This window comes from Falco peregrinus, chromosome 4, assembly GCF_023634155.1.
Source record: "Falco peregrinus isolate bFalPer1 chromosome 4, bFalPer1.pri, whole genome shotgun sequence".
NCBI lineage: Eukaryota > Metazoa > Chordata > Aves > Falconiformes > Falconidae > Falco > Falco peregrinus.
The window spans coordinates 57,800,351-57,819,524 of record NC_073724.1 but is presented as its reverse complement, the minus strand read 5'-3'; the positions used below and the strand labels follow the sequence as shown (position 1 = coordinate 57,819,524).

General features: G+C 41.5%; 1 protein-coding gene across 9 annotated transcripts in view; it reads left to right on the top strand.

Annotated features, from left to right (window-relative positions):
- The first annotated feature begins 352 nt into the window (after positions 1-352).
- The window catches only part of ATP11A (ATPase phospholipid transporting 11A), a 131,538-nt gene continuing 112,716 nt past the window's right edge, over positions 353-19,174 (top strand). For 5 of the 9 annotated variants that reach the window (XM_055801854.1, XM_055801855.1, XM_055801852.1 and 2 more), the window contains exon 1: positions 353-682. In XM_055801854.1, the coding sequence (XP_055657829.1) occupies positions 644-682 (39 nt within the window). In that variant the 5' untranslated portion in view covers positions 353-643. The remainder of the gene's footprint in view (positions 683-19,174) is intronic. The other 4 variants (XR_008746835.1, XM_055801848.1, XM_055801850.1 and 1 more) reach the window with 1 other exon arrangement.

Below are 19,174 nucleotides of genomic sequence, written 5' to 3'. Positions count from 1 at the left end.
AGGCCAGTCCCCGGCCAGGGAGCCCCTACCCGGCGGCGGGCACCAGCGCACTGAAGCTCCGCGGGCGCCCCGCCCGCCGCCGTGTGTGGAAAAGCGGGGGGTGGGGGGTGGGGGGCGGTGGCGGCGCGCGCATGCCCGCCCGCCCGCCCCGCGTGACGTGCGCTGCCGGGGCCGCCCGACGAGATCAAAGCGGGAGCGGCGCGAGCCGGGCTGGGGCCGGGCCGGTCCGCGCGTGTGAGGGGGAGCGGCGCGGGGGCGGCCACCCCCCGCCCGCCGGATAAACCCTGGGCGGCGCGGGCGGGGCGGGCAGAGCGGCGCGGGGGGCGGGAGCCGGGCGGGCCGTTCCTGAGCGCCCGCCGACTCGGCAGTGGTTGGCGGCGGCTTTTCTCTCCGCCTCTCCTCCGCGAAAGTGGTGTGGCGGCGGGGCATGAGGGGCCGCGGGGCGCCGCGTCGCAGCGGCGGCGGCGACGAGCACATGGCATAGCCGAGGACGGTGGTGAGCGCCGGGCCGGGGTGACAGCGGTCTGGCGGGGCGAGCGCGGCTCCCTGAATGTGGAAAGTGAGGCGAGCCAGGGAGCCCGGCGGCACCGGCGAGCACCTGGCGGCGCGGTCCTGAGTGCCCGGGCAGCGGCGGCCGGCCGCCATGGATTGCAGCCTCCTCCGGACCCTTGTGAGCCGATACGTGAGTACCGCCGGCCGGGCCCGTCCCGGCGGGGCCGCCCCCCCTCACCCGCCGCGGGGTGGGCCTCTGAGGCAGCCCGGTCCGGGGCTCCCCCTGGGAGCGCAGCCCGTACCGCCGCGCACGGGGGAGCCGGGGGGAAGCGGCGCGGCCGCAAGCCCCGGGGAGCCGTGCGAGTCGCGGCGGGGCAGCCGCACCGCGCTATGGCCTCCGGCTGGAGGGAAGGGCTCGCTCGGGAGCTGGGCGGTCCTGTGGCGCGGCCGGGGGCTTGGGGGCCGCTGCCCGGGACTCCCCCCGAGCACGGGGGGTGCGCGGTGGTTGGCCGGTGCCCCGCTGCCCGGGCGGCTGGCGGCCGGGCTGCCCTTCGCTGAACCGGGACGAGCTGACCCGCGTTCAAAGCGCTGTAATTTAGCGCGCTGAGGTGCGTAGTTATTGGGGAAGATAAAACCTCTAGGTTTGGAGTTGTTTTTTTTTCTTTCCCCCCTTTTTTTATCTCCTCGTTACCTTGTTGCAGTCAGGCTGCGTTTTGTGGAATTGTCCAATTTAAATACACAGGCGAATGGAATGATCGGATTAGTCCCAGGTTTCTGTAGGTGTGCGTGGTTAAGATGCAAACACGCTGAACTGGGTGTACTTTGGGGAAAGAGAGTTGGTCTTGCTTGTTGGCCAGCATGTTTTCCCCCACCGGTACCGTCCGAAAGAGCAAATCAGTAGCGCGTTAGAGTGGATCCAAGCATAGGCAGAGGCGCATCAGTGAGTGCGAATGCAGTTTCATTGAACCCCTGACAAATGTTCAGGATAATGGCTTTAGTAAATTAGCAGAATGCCAGTAAGTGCGAGGTTAGACAATACAAGAGTCGAGGACCACCAGTACCAGGAAACTGGAGATTTTTGCTACTGGGTGTAGAGGAAAAAAAAACAAACCACCCCAACCAAACAAAAAAAAGATGGGGAGAGAGAACTGGGATTTTCTGATAGATCCATCTCTTCCTCCTACACAGCGAGTACTCTTTGAAGCATCTTTCATGGTCTGACCATGAAAGTAAGTACAAGTAAATACACTTAGTTTGTGCATGTTGTCTCCACATAATACAGGCTGAAGTCTTTCTTCTTCAAGAAGACTAGTATGAACGAAGAAAAATAGCAGAGATGAAGAAAAGGCTGGATTTTGTTTTCCTGTTTTCAAAAGGTTATTATATGGGATGAGGAGAGAATGGAGAGGTGACTACTGAAAGCAGCTATGTGTGTATGGATCCTTAGACAGTGGCCCTGAGGGAAGGAGAATACACAAAATACAATGAGGTATAAGAGAAGCAGTAGTCTCTATGGATATGCAAAGCTCCTGATCGGTGCTGAGGTCTGCTTGGAAGCAGGCAGGATCAGTTTGGGTGTAGTGATGTGTCAGTGCTGATCGAACTGTCGTATGTGGTTTAAGATTTTTTTTTATGTGTGTGTTTGTGCTCACATCTGGAGCCTGTACAAATAGCACATTCATTGTGCACAAAGCATACTGTGGTCTCTAAATCTCTTCTGCATAATGTTACTAACCTTTATTTCAAAGTGGACTTAAGTGTTGTATATGAAAGAAAGATGCTTGAGAGTAGTTAAGTAGTTATTTTAAAAGATGAACATGTGTATCGGAAGAAAGTATGCTGAAAATAAGGCACTTGAGCTTTTAAGTTGTGGATTGTCATCACTTTCCTGGCCTGCTGATGAGAGTAATTCAGCAGTCTAAAAGCAAAATGAAACATTATTATATCCCATGTGAGGAGGTGTTCCTGTTTCCTGGATCACACTACTCACTGTACTGTAGGTATGGCAATGGGCTATGTCTAGATAATTGCTTAGCTGGTTCCAGGCTGCCTTGTGTGTTTTCACCTGTTGCTTCTTATTCTTTTGCATTCCTTGTTAGTTAATTTTACATCTTTTCTTCTAAGGAAAGATCAATTTGAAAAAAGCTACTCTAAATAAATTTAGTGTTCATGATTTCAGTAAGGCCATTCAGATCTGGTGAGCTGTGTGTTGTGTTCTTTTTTTTCTTTTTAGTCTCTATGGCTCAACTATTTTTTGTACAGCTACACACAGTGAAAGTGAAAATAGTTTGAATGCTGGGCCTGAAATGGGCTGCTGTACATGAGCAGCAGATGCACGTCAGCAGTATCACTCCATAGTTCACCCAAGCACTATACACACCAGCCATACCTCACAAGTGTAGATTTGCTTGCCTCTTTTCAAGCTGGTTTTTCATAAGGGAAACAAGGCGTTGACATTTTTGCAGGAGTGTCGTAGAGGATAGGTACATCTTGTGCTTATACCAAAGTAGGCTTAAGCTTGGGTTTAGTTAAAATCTCTACAGAAGCTATTCAGTGATTCAAGTTCTACAGCTATGGATTTTTGTTCTGCCAGTTGTGTCCTGGACTTGTTCAGCTGCAGGTTCTTCCCAGAGCAGGCTGGTCTCTGAATTATCCTGAGAACCTTGGTTGATGCAGTCTGGAGAAGTTGAGGTAGCTGGGAGCTCTTATGGTATGATCTTGGGATACCAAGCAGTTGCTATGTAATGTACTAATGGACACTTCTAATAGGATGGTTTCCAAGAGTTCTGCATCACTCTTTTTTTTCTTTCTCTGTACTATACGTTGTAGGACATAAAGGCATAAGTTTAATATCAGCATTCCTGTTCTGATTGTGAAGGTCCCCCTATTCCCCTTTCCCTTGCTGTTCCTGCAGTTGCTGTCCTGAAGCAGTGCAAAATAGCATGTATCTTCAAGGCCCTGTGGAAGCATAACGATGGCTGGGTGCTGTCAGTTCAAGTTGAAGTCAGTTTCCTGATTAACATTTTCAAGTATCTGTTGGCTTTTATCTGTTTTACCTGCTTTGAGTGTTGCCTTTGTATCTTCCAGGCATTGGAACAGTTCAGTATCGTGTGTTGAATAGATACATGCTCCGCATGCTAGTCATACTGTAGTTCATATCTCTTCACCAAGAGATGGTGTAGTCTCTTAGGACAGAGGCAGTGATGTCTTTCTCTTACTAAATTTTTAAACTGACGTTCTGTTGGCCTGCCTCTTTATATCCATCCTGCAAGGTTTTTTTTGTTTGTTTTCACTTCAGCTCTTACTTCTCCTTACCTTTACTGCAGCCATACACATTTTTCACCAACAGTCCTATAAATTAACTTTCTATATAAAAGGTGTTTGTTTTACTGCAGTACAGCTGACATGGAGTTCAGTGTCATTTTCTAAATGCTTTGTGATCCTTCAAGCTGAAATATAGCAATGTAGCTTTTCTTAATTGCATCTAATGAGATTATTCTATATATTTTATGGCTTCAAACTGTATGAGCTGTAGTAGAGGTATCTTCAAGTAATAAAATAGAGACATCTTTGCATATAGCTTTTGCACTATGAGGAAGCACAGAACCAGAATAAGCATTCTACAATAAGATAAACTTTGACAACTATATTGTTTAATTTACTTTCCCAAATAATGGAAATAATGACTATGTGGGGGTAGTATGAAAACTGTCGGAGGGAGTATACTGTTTGCCATGTTCTATAAAAATGTAACATCTTTTCTTGGATATTGCTTTTGCATCAAACGACATGCTTTTCTGTCTTCTTGAATTGTTTGTACATTCCCTAGAGGATGTGTGCTACCCTAGGGACAGCAGCCTGAGAATACGGAATTAGTGTGTGCTGTCCTGTAAGTGTCATGCAGAGCCTGCTGTGTACTCAGTAATGAGAGGAACTTGTTAGCTTAATATTAAGCAGTGCACTAGTTAGGGGAAAAAACCCAAACATACAATGATAATAAAAATCATGCCCATACAAGATTAGCTTCCATTTTGTCGTCATATTATTTGGGACACTGTGTGGATATCATTAAGCAATGTGTTCTGCCCATAATAACTGCATGTGCATTGGTTTCCTCTGGTAACTTATTTCTTGCTGATCATGGGACTTCCAAAGTTTTTCCTCCTTATAGTCAAGGGATGGCTAATAATCTTAAAACAAGCCTTGATGACATCTGTCTCTCATAAAATGGACACTTTCCTTAAAACATGTAGCATATATCTTTTGTATGTTCACAATAGCTGTTTATGGCTGAATGTGGATTTGAATATATCTGGGCGATCTGGAAAAATGTCACTCTTTAGCATACGTTTGTTTGGACACCAAGTAGTTGCTAAACATCTTGCAGCCTATGGTGACAGTCTGTTCTGTATTTGTAAGACAGCTGAGCCTCATCACTAAATGCTCCTGCCCAGGTTGATGGCTTTGGGTTGTTGTACAATAAATAGTACTGGGTCAGAGGTCTGTATTACTGAACAGTTTTGCCTGTATTATGTAGTGTATTTAGAGATCTTGCCGCTTTATTGCTTCTCCTCTTTCAGGCTCTCCTGTTACTTCAGGATTACAAATCTGGATATTAAGTATTTGTTGCCTGTGTAAATATCTCCTAAATGTGTATAGTGCCAGACAGGATTTCATTCCAGAAGGAGCAGTGATTTATTACAGCTCTAGCCTCTGGGAAGCTGCTGGCCTACTAGTTCTGCAGATATTTCTGAAAAATCTTTTTTTTTTTTTAGGTTGGAATAAATGATTTCAGAAATGGATGCTTTATTTTTCACTTTCATAGTAGTGGGTCAACTTTAATCCTGGTTAGGCTAGTCAATCATTTTCTCAAAATATGACATTACTTTAGAGGTTTTTAGTAAGTTCTCTATTAAATTTCATGACGGCCTGTGGCTTTTGGTCATTGGTTTAAACAATTCTGTTGGTTTTATTGACAGTATAATTGTAAAACTTTTCCAATTAGATTTCCTAAGTGTTTTACTCATATATATAGTCTTAGTGGACATAAATTAATATCGAGCTTCAGGATTTTTCCCACTCACCTATCTGTGATACAGCAAAGGTTGATAACTGTTTTGACCTGAAAGTTGGTGAAATTGTAAGCCTCAGTGCTCTGGAATTATTTGTGTCTAAAAAGACAGTCCATTTACCAAGCATTTTAGATGACCTACTGTTTTTAATCGAAGTTCAGTTAATACCTGCAAGGGTACCCTTGCATTCCAGTTTTTGCTTTTGCTTGTAGTTACCGAGATTTTCTGCACCTTTGCAGACTGGTATCAAACTAGTGCTGTCCAGATACTTCGTGGTCAGTGTCCTGTTAACATAAACATAGTTTTCTTCCTAGCTGTTACTTAAAATAAGACAAAAAGTTTGTGTGTGTGTGTTTTTTTTTTAATTCCAGGGATAGAACCCGACAAAATACTAAGTTTTAAATGTCATGTAAATGTGTTTCTGTAGGGTCTGCAAAATGTCCTGACTACAAAAAACATTCACAATAGGACCTATGTGTGTATTCACAAGTCAGCGATTAGTAACCTGCATTTCTTAAGTGTTTGTGCCTATCCTTGGTATGTAATGTGTTTTTGTAATCTCTTGTGCAAGTCAGTGTCAAAACATTTTCTTGAAACCTGAGATGCTTCCCATCTCACATCTCTGCTTCACTATGGGTACCAGTTCTTCCTGGTGTGGAAGGTGTGACGGAGTGAGTCTAACAGCGTGAGTAACTTATGAATTCCTGTTTCCCCAAGCACCACTGCTTTGTTATTCTCCTAATTGGTTTTTCTTTTTGGCGGGGTGGGGGGGGGTGGGTGGGGAGAGGAAGAGTCTGTATGGAGTGCTGCCTGCATACTTCTCAGCCTGTCACTAAAAAAAGCAAAATTTGAAAGCTTTACTTACCTCAGAAGTTAATTCTGCTGAATGTTGGTTGTGGCTGACAGGATTTGGCACTTCTGCAAATCTAACTAATTCTTGTGTGCTGGTAGTGACTCTTGCGTTCTTTCTGGTTCCGTAACGTTTTCGGTATAATGGGAGGCTCAAAACAACCCCCCACAACCCAGACACTTTCCCTTTCCCCATCAGTTTCTTACTGCTGAGGGGCAATAAACATGGAGAATTGCATTGGCTTTGTTTTTCCCCTCCCCTTACCCCATCAATTAGTTAATTTACACAAGAAAAACATAATTTCCTCTTTCTTTTGAGACTAAACAAATGAAAATAGGACATTGCATATGTAAAACAGCTCACTTACAGGAAGCCAGAGTACATATTACAAGCTGGTTGCTATTGACTACAAAATATTGCTCATCTGCACTCATCAGATGATCTCTGATAGCAGAAAGCATTGCTTTTGGAGCATCTAAATTGTAGAAGTATTTCAGTGACTTAAAATAGATCAAGAACTTTTAACCTTGCCATTTTTAGCATTGAAAATACTTAATCTCTTCTGAGAACTGCATAGTTACTTTTGTCTTTTGATAGCGCGTTTTTTGAAAAAAAAAAAAATATATAGTTCTGCTTTTATGCCTTGCATCAGTACTGAAAGCAGGGAGCTTTTTCAAAATAATTTTTGGGAATGGAAGAGGGCACGGTGCAGCAGAGCACATGTATAGCTGAACATTTCAGATCGCTTGTTCTCATTGATTTTTTGCTCCTGTCATACAATAGTAATTGCAACAAGAAAAGTGGCAAGAGGGAATTGGATTTTCTAATAAGCCTGCTTTTTAAAGCCAAAACACTTAGAGTAAGGGAGCTAACAAGTAAAATGTTCCATGAATATCATAGATGACTAATGTTTGTGCTGGGATGGGGATAACAAACTTGTTTAACGTAACTAGGGTTAAGTGCAACTAGGAGGGAGTTGTGTTTCTTGAGGAGCTGCAACTTGATTGACGGTGAGATGCCTCCTCCATGCCGTGTGCAGGTGTGGCAGGGAGCAAAAACCAGGAGAAAACTGCGCCACAGAAAAGACTGAGCAGATGTTTTAGCACCTGTTATGCAACTGGATTCAACTTCACTGGTGTGTTTGTGGGTTTGTTTGGTGTTTTTTTTAGCAAAATAGGCTGCCTTTCCTCATGTAAGTCTTTTATAGTCAGATTATATTTTTTCCAGAGGTAAGGCTGCTTATTCTACTGGTTTACTATTTCACAGGATAATGTAGTATTTCTATTTGTATAATTGTCAAGGGATGTTTTAGTTGAAGCCCATCCTGAGCTGTGAGGCAGAATGACACTGGAATGCTATTATCTTCTCTGCTGTAATTGCTATGGCAACAGCTGCAGGTAGACAAGGCAAACCAAGGATTCTTTTTTTTTTTTTATGTCATACAGAGACTGATTGCTTTTTTTCATCATTCTCAGAAATTACTTTGAGAAGCCTGTGGCACACATGCTTTTGAGTCATCACGAGAAGTGTTTTGGTTTGTTTTTTTTTAATTTAGCTTTGATTTAAAAGTGGCAAGTTGAGTATTTTTCATACTACGTTAAAAATGTACTCTTTCTAGGAAGGAACTGACAGCCTAGCCTGGATTGTCCTAGGAGACTGATGAGACGAGGCAGTGGCTGAGGAGTTTGTTTGGAACATCACAGAAGACCACAGGCTGATAAAGCACCTAAATATTTTTGTGGATCTGGATGTTAATGTCTCTGCATTTATTTTTCCTTAGGATGGGGATGAGAGTGTTACCCAGCTTTTCCACAGAGAGGAGTTGTATGGGTAGTTTAATGCTTTCAGGTAATAATTACTATGTTGCAGGACTGAAGCTGGTTGTGGACAGAAGCCTATAATGACTATGGTTTAGGGTTGTGTTTTTCTTGTTACCTAAGTGTTCTACACTACTTCTCCTTTGCTGCCCCGGATTTCCCCCTTTATTCCTCCATCTGCATATATGCACATGCATTCATGTGCAGGTGTGTGCACATGTACTTCCTGGAATTGTATGCAGACCATTTGACAATGTCAAAAATTACGCCAAGATTTACCAGGGATCCAGTGTGTTGGTATTTAAAAAAACACAGGGGAGGGGGCGCTTCATGCTAACTCTTCTGTCTGATTACTGAGGTATACTATGAAACTGTTCTGGCATGTCATGGTAGTTACTGCAAGCATGAAAAATTAAGAATTTCGAGATTTCATAGGGATACTTTTCCATTTGTTCTGTTCTTCCCTGTAGACTGATTTCTTTCTTTTTTTTTTTGAAATAGGAGACTGGTTAATTTGTTTCCTTCATTAATCATTAAACTCATCTAGATACGGGGCAGGATGAGGGGGGGAATAGTGTTTCTTTTTCCTGGTGGCACTGACTAATCTCTTTGCCTCAGTCGAAAGAGGATTTCATCTAACCTATTTTGAATAGAGGATTAAGGACAATTAGGCTCTTCCTCTACTTCACCAAGATAGGATGTTGTGAAATCCTCTGAAAAGCACATCAGCTAATGTGCCAGTAAAGTTTTGCAAAATTAATGTTAATAATCAAAATGGTTATATGCAGAAAAGAAACTTTATGTATGAAGTACTTGTCTGGTGAGAATTGTGTGGAGGAACTGAACTGTTTACCAAGTAGGGTTTTTTTGTCTCTAATGCTTCTAATTTACATCGTGAAGTAGAAGAGTAGATGAACTCAAATGGATTTCTTATCTGAATTGCATAGTAACTTGCAGTTCATGCTTAGCATTTTATGTAGTAGCCCTTCACATCTTTTCAAAGTACTATTAATGCATTGTTTGCACAAATGATTAAATGAAGTACAAACACTAGTATTCATTATCTGTGCTTGTATAGCTATTTTATGTCACTCAATGAATATGTGGCGTCTCTTCAGGTGGGTCTGAATCAGCAGTGGCATTTGAAAGCTAACATTAAACTGCTGTATTTGTCAGGAGTCCATTACAAAATAAAACCATGAAAAATACTACTGTTACTGGAATGAGTATGATGTGCGTAAGACAGCATAAAGATTAATGTGAGGGGAAGAATGGCTGTGTGTATTGTGGAGAAGGTTTGGCTGCCAAATCCATCGTGTAAATGGTAGAACTAACTGACTTCTATCAAGTGTGGATAGTAGACTGCAAAGCTACAAAGATAGTTGAATGGCACTTGCCTCTGAGAGAGTGCTCTTGCAATTGCTAGTTATTACTAGCAGTTGTAGGTAGGTTACTGACAGTCATAGTTTCTTTAGTTTTGTTCCTTGCAGAATACTAGTCTGGAGTAATCTTGTTTTTGAATGATAGTACACCTGAGGAAGGGTGGTTCAGAAAAAGTTGAAGTCTGGGTATTTCATTGTATTTGAGGTGACTTGGAATTTAATAAACTCTAATATCTCACTGACATAAACAGTGCTTCCTGAATGAGTGGAGTGTTTGGCTCCTGGGGTCCCAAAACTGACTTCAAGGAGAGTTGTGGTCTTCTGTTAAAAGACATCTGGCGTCTTTGCCTATGGCTTTGGCTTGATGCTATGCCCTCACATGCCTTCAATCTTCAGATATTTTAATCCTGGTACCTTTCAGTCTATCATTATGATTTGAGCTATGTAAATGGTCCTAATATCAAAATGCGCTGGCAAGAGAAATGGCATACCAATCACTGGATGTGTTTTGGGGGGAGTATAACGATTGTGGAGGAAATGTTGGGAAAGTTGATGTCCTGCTTACTCTACAGTGTTATTTTTCTTTGTCAAGTTTTAAGTGCCATGAAAGCTATTAAAAACTAGACTGCCATTTGATCTTGCTATAAAATGTGCCTGTGTAGAAACATATTCTTTCATTATGTGAAATATGATATGTATAAGAAAGGATGCTGCAAAGGTAGGCTCAAAACAGTTTATTGACCAAGCATAACTAAAGAATAATTAACTTCTGTGATGATGTTAGGAGAAATATGATGTAAATAAGTTCAGGCTGGACATTTTGCTTTGGTCAAAAAGACTCCTTATAGCATAAGCAGGTTTTGATTGATTAATATTAGTGCTTTTCTGTAGTTTAATGTCAGCATTTTCTCTGTAAACATGGAATATACTGAAATGCTGTTGTTCGTTGGTGTTTTGTGTGTGTTACAGAATAGCTGCAATTCCTTTCTAGTATATCATGTGTAGTTTCCTTTTCTTTGATTTATCAGAGGAATTACGTTAATAGGAAATGTGGTCTTAAGAGTTATCTTAGTCTTTTATATTCTAGCTTCCTGATCACCGGTTGAACTTTGGAAATCTTAACTCTAATAAAAGCCTTCTGTTCACCTAGGCTTAAAAAAATAATTAAAAAAAATAATTTCTTGGGTAACCTCAAGTATTACAAACATTTTCAAGTTAATGTAATGTTTAAAATCCAATACATAGATTTTAAAATGCCTTATACTGTCTCATTTCTAAGAATGTGAGTATTTTTATCCTTTTTTCTCAGAGTTTCAATTCCTGACTACCTTCAACTAAAGCAGTTCTAGGAGTTCTGAACAAATACACTAGTCCTTGTTGACTTTAAGTTCTTTGCAGGAGTGTATATCCTCTGTACAACAGATACATAGCCACTTAAACGTATGGCTGGTCCTCAATATCGTAGTGGGGAGGATGGGGACAAGTGCGTTAAAGCCGAGATAAGAAGTCTGTTTAATGACAGTCATTGAGCACAACTACAAAATTCTTTCACCTTCCAAGATTACCCCCCCCCCCCAAAAAAAAAACCAACCCAAAAAACCCAAAACAAAACCCAAACCAATAACAAACAAAACCAAAACTAGTTTACAGGGTTATCATAACTTCACCTGTGAATGCTGTAGTATTGTTAATCTCTTAAATGGGTGTTAATTGACAGCTTGCTATTTGCAGTTGTCAGGTGACCAGATGGCCTAATTTCCTAGGAGGTGCCTGTGTATTGGCTTTGGGAGGGGAGAAATGAAGGGAAAATTAAAAAAGCGCTGTCCTCAGCCCTGAACTGCATGATCACTTTAATATGATCCATGAATATGTTACTTGCTGCTTTATATTTTTGTCTGACATAAGGATGTTAAACGTCCATACTTAATGGCTGTAACAACATAGAAGCAATAGGAAAGCTTCACATGCTTGTGTGAAGCAGAGCACGAACACAGGCAGGTATAATCATGAGTTCATAAAGGGCAGCCTGTATTGTAGTTCTGCATCTCCTGTCTCTCAGCCCAGGAGGCCTCAAATTCGAAAGGCTTCTCTCTTTTTCTTACAGGAAGGATTTTAAGCCCCTGACTTCCTTGCTAAGAAGTGAAAAGGTCACCTTGAATATTTTTACTCTAATTGTATCTGCTGTAACTTGTTCAAAGAGCTTTTATGTCAGTGTATATATATGTTTTTTAAAATATGTTAAAAAAATTACTTGAAGTTAGATTTCTGCTGGGCATGTAGAATTAAAATACCAGTATTCCTTTGCTATTTTCCTGCCTATAACAAATTATAAGTATCTTAAATGCATTATTATTTTCAGTTTGCTTTTTTGTATGCTAAAAAATGACGACAAAAGCCAAACAGTTTGATTCATGGTTGTAGTTGAGTCATCAAATGAGACAACTGCAAATACTTGCAAACCTTTAAGGCTAGTAGAACTGTGGCGTTGGCTTTTCTTCTTGCTTTCTCCCTCTGCCCTGAGTCAGACCACTTAATTCTGATTACAATAACTTTTTTTGCTGTAGAATAGCAGCTGTTTGGTTATGTGGCGCTTAGCTGCTCTTTGAAGAGTATTATGATGAGAGGGGCATGTGCCACTGCGCTCTCCACTGCAAATTCATATCTGTGTCTTGGAGATAAGCAGGGGAAAAGCAGAAAAGTGTTCTTTACAGCCCCTGGACTCAGGCATAGGGGAAGCCTCCTGCCTGGTGCTGGGTGGTTAATCGGCACAGGAGTGGGAAAAAAGCATATTTGTGGTGCTGCTGCTGGCTACAGATGGCTGCATCTTGTCTGTCCTTCTGATCACTTGTTAAAGATTAAAGGTGTGATCTGGACTTCTCTTCAGTTTCTCATAGTAGGTAGAAAAGACAAAAGCAGAAATGTTAAGCTGGCTGATGCAGTGGCATATAGCTCTTGAGAGCTGTCAGGTGGGACTCTGGCGGTAGAGACAGCTTTGCTCTTCCTTTTCCCTTCTGTTTTGGATGTGCTGTTGGCTAGTTGGAGACATCTGTTTTACTTCACTGAGTGACAAACCATCGGGCAATGAATATGTATGGATGCATTCCTAAAAAGGTTAACTGTTGCTCAGGGTTTGAAGCTGAAATGGGTTAAGTAGTAGCAAGTTTCACTGTGAGGGAGAGAGTGCTGCCAAGTGCCAGGGTTCTAGGTAGTTGCTTCTAACTGGGATGTAGTGACATCCTGGAGCAATGACTGATGAGTCAGGGCTGATTTGACAAGTTGCTGACATCCATGGAACACTGGCTTGTTTTGTGGGTGGCATCTGGCATCAGAAAAGGAGTAATTGGGAGAGATGGGAGTTAACATTTTATATAAATGTCAAGAAGCTTTATGATTTATGGAAGGAGGAGAAGCATATGGGGGTCTACATACTGGAGGTAATGTTACTTAAAAAAACAACCAGCCAACCAGGAAATAACTCCAGCCTTTCTTTCCCAAACTAACCCTGTTATAGTAGCATTTGTGTCATGTGGCTTGACCTTCCCAAACTGCTAAGTGCAGTCAAAGCATAATGACTTGGAGGGGGGGAAATGGAACAGCCATTATATGCTTAGCATTTCCTCCCATGTGTATATTAGAACATGTTTTACTGAAATAAGGATGCTAGCCAGCACAGGAATCCTTTGTTAACATTGCGAAAACCTATAAGCACCTTTAACCCTTTCACAGGCAACTGTGGGTGAATGGTAAAGGGAGGTTCCTTTGGTTTAGGGTGAAGGCCAGTGTCAAATGCTTAATAATCAAGGTTTTCTCTGCATGAAGATAAGGTGTACGTGAACGGTTTTGCTAAGGATATCTGGAATTAATTCATTCTGAAAATAATTGTTTAAACTTGGTATTTCTAAAACAGGCAAGAGAAAACATCTGTTAATGTCAGACTAGTCTGAAAATGCTTTATACTTTTTAAGTCTTTGCAAAAAAATTGAGTAGATCTGGAGAGATCCCTTCTAACTTGCATTATTCTGGTTCTAAAATAAGAACTGTTGACTTCTGCTTAATGTTAATTTAAAAGAGAAAATACTCTTTTGCCTCTCTTGCAGGCATCCTGGTTTTCATCTCTGAGCAGACAGTAATGGTAAGATATCCTAGTTTAAAACAAGCTCTGTGGATGAACTTGTGTAACATCTTAAAAGTGATAACCTACAGACTCCACAGGTTGTTATTCTGAGCAGTAATTATACCACTTGTTGTGTTCGTTCATTCATGCTTCAAGATTACCTCAACAGAGGTTCACAACAACATCCCTGTGTTTATCTGCACAGTAAAAACTACTGTAGGTGGAGCTGAGGCTTTAATAGCTGTGACCCTGGCTAGGTTAAAGTACTTCTTGTTCCTGTTGTTCCAGTTAAAGAAAAATCATTGTGGTCAGCCTATACCCAGTTATTGTCATCACTCCCTACTGGCTTTAATTGGTCATGTGGCTGTTCCAAAACCTTTTTCCATAAAAAATTGGATTTTTTTCAAACTACTGAGTGATTTGTTAAGCTGACTGATTCATGTTCCTTAATGCAGATATTCATAATATCTGAGGAAGTCTGTGAAAGAGGGTGGCAGTGAGTAGCTAGGTGCAGAGCGAGCTGTCGATGGGAAACTGTTCTGGAGCTTGAAGAGCCTCCACGCCTATAACTTAATTTGGAAGGTAGTAATGTATAAGTGTGACCTGAGAGGCTGGAAAAGAAAAGCTACTAGACTTTAATTAGTAACAAATAGTGTGAAAACGCTTGTGCCCTTGAGACTTAAGCTGGCCAGTCTCAGCTTTCATGACAAGATAGTTGTGTTGCCGTGGAGTGCTGACTGTGGGTGCATGTGCTCTGAGAAGTCATTCTGGAGCTGCATTTTTTATGTGTTGAAACTGTGTGTTCAGCATGGGGGTGTGGGAATGATAGCAAGAAAACAGAAAATAAAAATAGCATCAACTCTAGACATCTGTATAAACAGACTTAGTCAATTCTATTACCATAAAAAAGAAAACTGGATTGTGATAATAGGCTGTAAGCTGTTCTTGAAAGACTTCTTACTGGGTTAAGAGCTGACAAGAGTTTGGAAAGGTTCTGAAGCCTTAAGTAGAGTAAAAGGTGGTGAAGATTATTTGACTGTTTGGAAGGAAAGTATGGAAGTAAAACTCCCTTGATCTCAGTGTTCCTGACTTGTATTTTCTTAAAATAGTTTGGGGCATATTAATGCAATGGGTTTCTATCTCTCTTTTAAAGTATCAAACAGAGAAGGAAGGTCAAAGAATATTCCATAGGAGAGGAGTCATCCTTGGCTGAAAAGGAAGCTTGAATGCTTGGTATCACGTGCTTGAAGTCATGTGTTGTGTGATGTGTCCTTCTGTGGTTTCTGAGCTGGTGGCTGAGGGAGAGCAAGCTATAAATACTTCTCTGTTCTCCACTTACGTGGTCAATTGAAGCTTGCTGGAAGTTTTATTTACAGCTTGACCACTAAACTGGCAAATTAGGCCAGCTTTCCTGCTTCTGATTGGAGTTTGCCTGTAAGAAAAGGCAAAGTGAATCTATGAGCTTAAGTGGTTTAAATTGTGGGATGCACTCTTAAGATGTATGTTCTAAAAGAGGATCTGGAAGCTTTGACAGACTATTCCAGGAGGAAGATTTTTCTTCATCTCTTTGAAGAGGACTTCTGAAGGACTAATAATACTGTCTGTACTGGGCTCAGTCTTTCCATTTATTTATATAAAACAAATTAACTGTTGCTTTTTGTTAAGAATGTTTAATTTCATTGGCAAATGTGTGAAAACATCTGGTCTCACCTTGCACAGTTCTTGGGTGTGAGTCTGTTTTGCAGCAGCCTTTAAAACACTGGATACACTCCTGAAAAGGCTTAAGTTCTGAGCCTGGGTACTGGCTAGTATCAATACCAGAAAGTATGCAACCCTTGCTCTGCATGGTATTTAACAGCCTCATGTGGCTTCCTAAAGCCCTGTTTGTCCAGCTCTGCTTCCTCTGCAGCTGGTTTAGGATGCTCTGTTCTTCTGCGCACTATCTCAGAATAATATACTGGTCTTTAAGCCCAGATGCATCTATTCCAGTTCCTCAGTTTCCCTTTTAGTGCTGCCTCAGCTAATCATACTACGGTTCCTGTTTCTTCTTAAAAGCCTTTCTTATAGGTCTCTTTCTGCTCAGGTCTCCTGGTTCCTTGTTCCACAGTTATCTTCCTTGAATCTGTAATCATATGCCAGTATGGTTTCTGTGTGGTTCTTTGCACATCTTCTCATATGCATCCCTTTTGAGAAGTTAGAGGAAATAGCATAGTGAGCTCCAAATGAGTTCTCCTGGCCTGACAGAGAAATCGCCTCCCTCCTTCCCACAGTCTGATCTGGGTCGTCTGATCCCCAGCTGACCAAATCAGCTGTTGCGGTGTGGTGATCCTTATGCAGGAGGGATAAATTGACCTTCACTTCTCTTGAAGACCCAACTGCCTTTGGAAAACTACAGCCAACAAAATGTGCTTTTGTTATCTCCCTCAAACTGAGCTGAAGCATATAATTGAAAGGATTATGCCATTTGTATGACTCTTTTTATACTAAAAAGAAAAACACGCTGGATATAGCCATCTCCAGTAATGATGGGAGTACCTTCTTTTGGTGGACATCAGTGCCAGAACTTTCTTTCAGAATCTTCTGAAGTCATTAGTACAGAAGATGGTGCAGCTGTCCTGGCTGGCTGTGCTAGGAAGAAGTGCAGCTCTGAATTTAATGGGTATCTGTCTGATTGATGCATTTGGAGGTGGCAATTCAGACTGGCAGCACATGAGGATTGAAAGCTGGTGCTGAGCGCAGTAGTGATTTGCTTACTGTAGCTCAGAGATACTTTGTTCTTTACAGTGGGGAAGTGTTGGTGTGTTCACCCTCTGCTTTCAGAGAAAGGGACTGCAGAATGGTCAGTGTTGTGGCCTGGTTGCTTGTTGCTAGGAAGGGAGTTAGAAAATAAAGTTAGAAATAAAATAGTTTGAAATAGGTGCCTTGCTGTGTGGAGACTGAAGGCTTTCGAACTTCAGCCTGGCCTACTAGGTAGGAAGCAAGCTTTGTACCTGGGAGAATCACCTGAAAAATTCCCAGCCAGCATTAATTTGGTCTTGTCCAGGTCTGTTTTGGAAGATTTGTGTTTGTTGAAATAACAATCTGATGCTTAGGCTGGGAAGTTTTTGAGAGGGCAGCGGTTGCTACTGCTTCACTTCAAACAAAACTTAAAATCTGGAAGCTTGATATCACAGGCGTGTGGTTTGCAGATTGTGATAACTTATTATTGTCTTCTATTGGTTTGATAGAGAGAGCAAGTGGCTGAAGGGAGCATGTTCCTTTGGTTGTTTATAGGAGACTCGCTGGGAAAAAGCGTTGTGTTACAGCGTGTGCTGAGTCCTGCCAGAAAAATACCTACCAGCCGTTGTGGTTATTGCAGCTCTGTGGGTTGGGGGGCAGCTGTGCCTTTAAATCTGTGAGTTGCGATGGATTTACTAAGTCTCATCATAGTGTGATGTGTCTGTTGCTTTGAGATATGGTTATATGACTACTGCCAGGACAGTAAAAGCCTGGTGAAACCATAGATTTAATGTAAGGTTGAAACTTTCCTTCAGTGACAGGGAATGGGATACTGAAGATAATGTGTTACTTTAAGGACCCTGCATTCTGCATAATCTTATGGGTTGTCTTGTGGATGTTACACTCCTACTTAGGTTTGCTGTTCTGAAGGTAGAAATGTCGCTGGCAGAGTGGGATAGATACACTATTGCTGCATACATGAAGGTGGTAAATGCTTGTGACCTTTCTAAATTTGCACACTGATGGAAAACTGGGGAAACAAGTTGACTGCCTCTTTGCTTCACTAAAAATGTTTTTACTTAATTTTTTTTTCAGATACTGACAAATGTCCCATTTTATGGAAAACTACTTGAAGCATGTTGACCTTAAAGCAAAGGGTTAAGCTGTCTTATGTGGATGCTTTTTGTCCTGGAAAGAATCGGCAGTGAAATTTAGGCTGTCAGCTTTATTTGTGTTTCCCACCTATTGTCTACTTGCCAGTGTCTTTTTAAATGTTTTAAATGTAGCTTTTGTATTTTTCTAATGCATAACATTTATATGCAGTGTTTCTTGTGATGATGCCAGAACAGCCATATAGTAAATATTTAATAAGAGTAGTAAAGATTTCTTGTCTCAACGGGCTAAAGTTCTGATCTAAAGGAAATGAAGTTGCCATTCTAAATTATTCATGAAATGCTGCACATAAGGAGGCTGGGTTTGTTTGATTTAGGATATGTAGATGGCAGGAGTAATGGTCTCAGTTTAGTTAAGGCATAAATGGTAGGTGGGTTTTAAACATGACAAAAATCTAAATAATCCCACTTTTATGGCTGAGTGATATATCTTCATCCAAGATGGTAGCTGTAGTACAAGTTATATGTTAGAAATTCTCCCTGTTGCTCCATACTTCAGCTGACTCAATTTTAGGAGATCTTGCATTGTAATCCTTTTTTTCTTAAAAACACAAATTGTTTTCTTGAAAGTCTTAACAATGGAACTGTCCCCTTTTTAAAAAACCTATTTTTTTAAGATACTAACTTCAGTGTAAGGGGAAGGCATATGAAGCAAGTGTGGCTCATGCTTTGAGCATGTAACTGAACATGCAAAAATTACTTTCCTTGCTGTTCAAATGCAAAAGAAAAGTGTTCAGACTGACTGAGACTAGGGAAGAAGTGAACAGAAGTAGTGAGGTGTAAAAGGTAAAGGAGACCAAAGCTGTTACAGAAGGAGGAGGGGAAAAAAAAAAACCAACCCAAAAACAGACAAACAAAAAAACCTCAACAACCAACCAAACAAAAAACCAGTATGAGTACCCCTCTGTCCTGAGACATAAAGGTTGAAGCTCAAGCCCTTGGATGTTCTGTCAGTTGAGACACCCTGTACGTGGCCCTTCTCCTCTTCCTCACTATTACCGTTCATTTCTGTTGCATGGCATGAGAAGTGATAAAACTGAGGAGAAACATGCAGACTTCTGAAGAAGGTAGGAGCTTACCTACTTCTCACAGCAAGGCCCAGCCACTTGAGGAGGTAGCTGTCTGCTGAGAACGTGCTTCCTTTCAGCATTACAATTTTCATAGGTTTGTGTGGGTGTCATCTTTTTTCTGGGGACCACAGCTCTCTTGAGGAATAATAAATCTTTATTTCAAAACTGAGTCTGTGCTAGTGATGGGCAACACATACTGAGATGGTCTTTACCCAGCTCACTGTAGGCTTTTAAATGTAATCCTGGTCTGGTAAGAAACCACTGTGGTTCTTAGAGCATTAAAAAGAGAATAAGCAAGATTGCCTGGCAAACAAATAAGGGCTATGAGAGGAGTAATTCTTTTCTAAGTAAAAAGCTCAAACACACTTTTTCTCATGCCTCAACTCTGCAGTTTACTTTTGATGTTGGGATTTACTTTTATGTACTAATACTAGTTTCCTTTCTTGCTTATTATGCTCCAAACATACATAAGTTGCCTTTTAAAAGT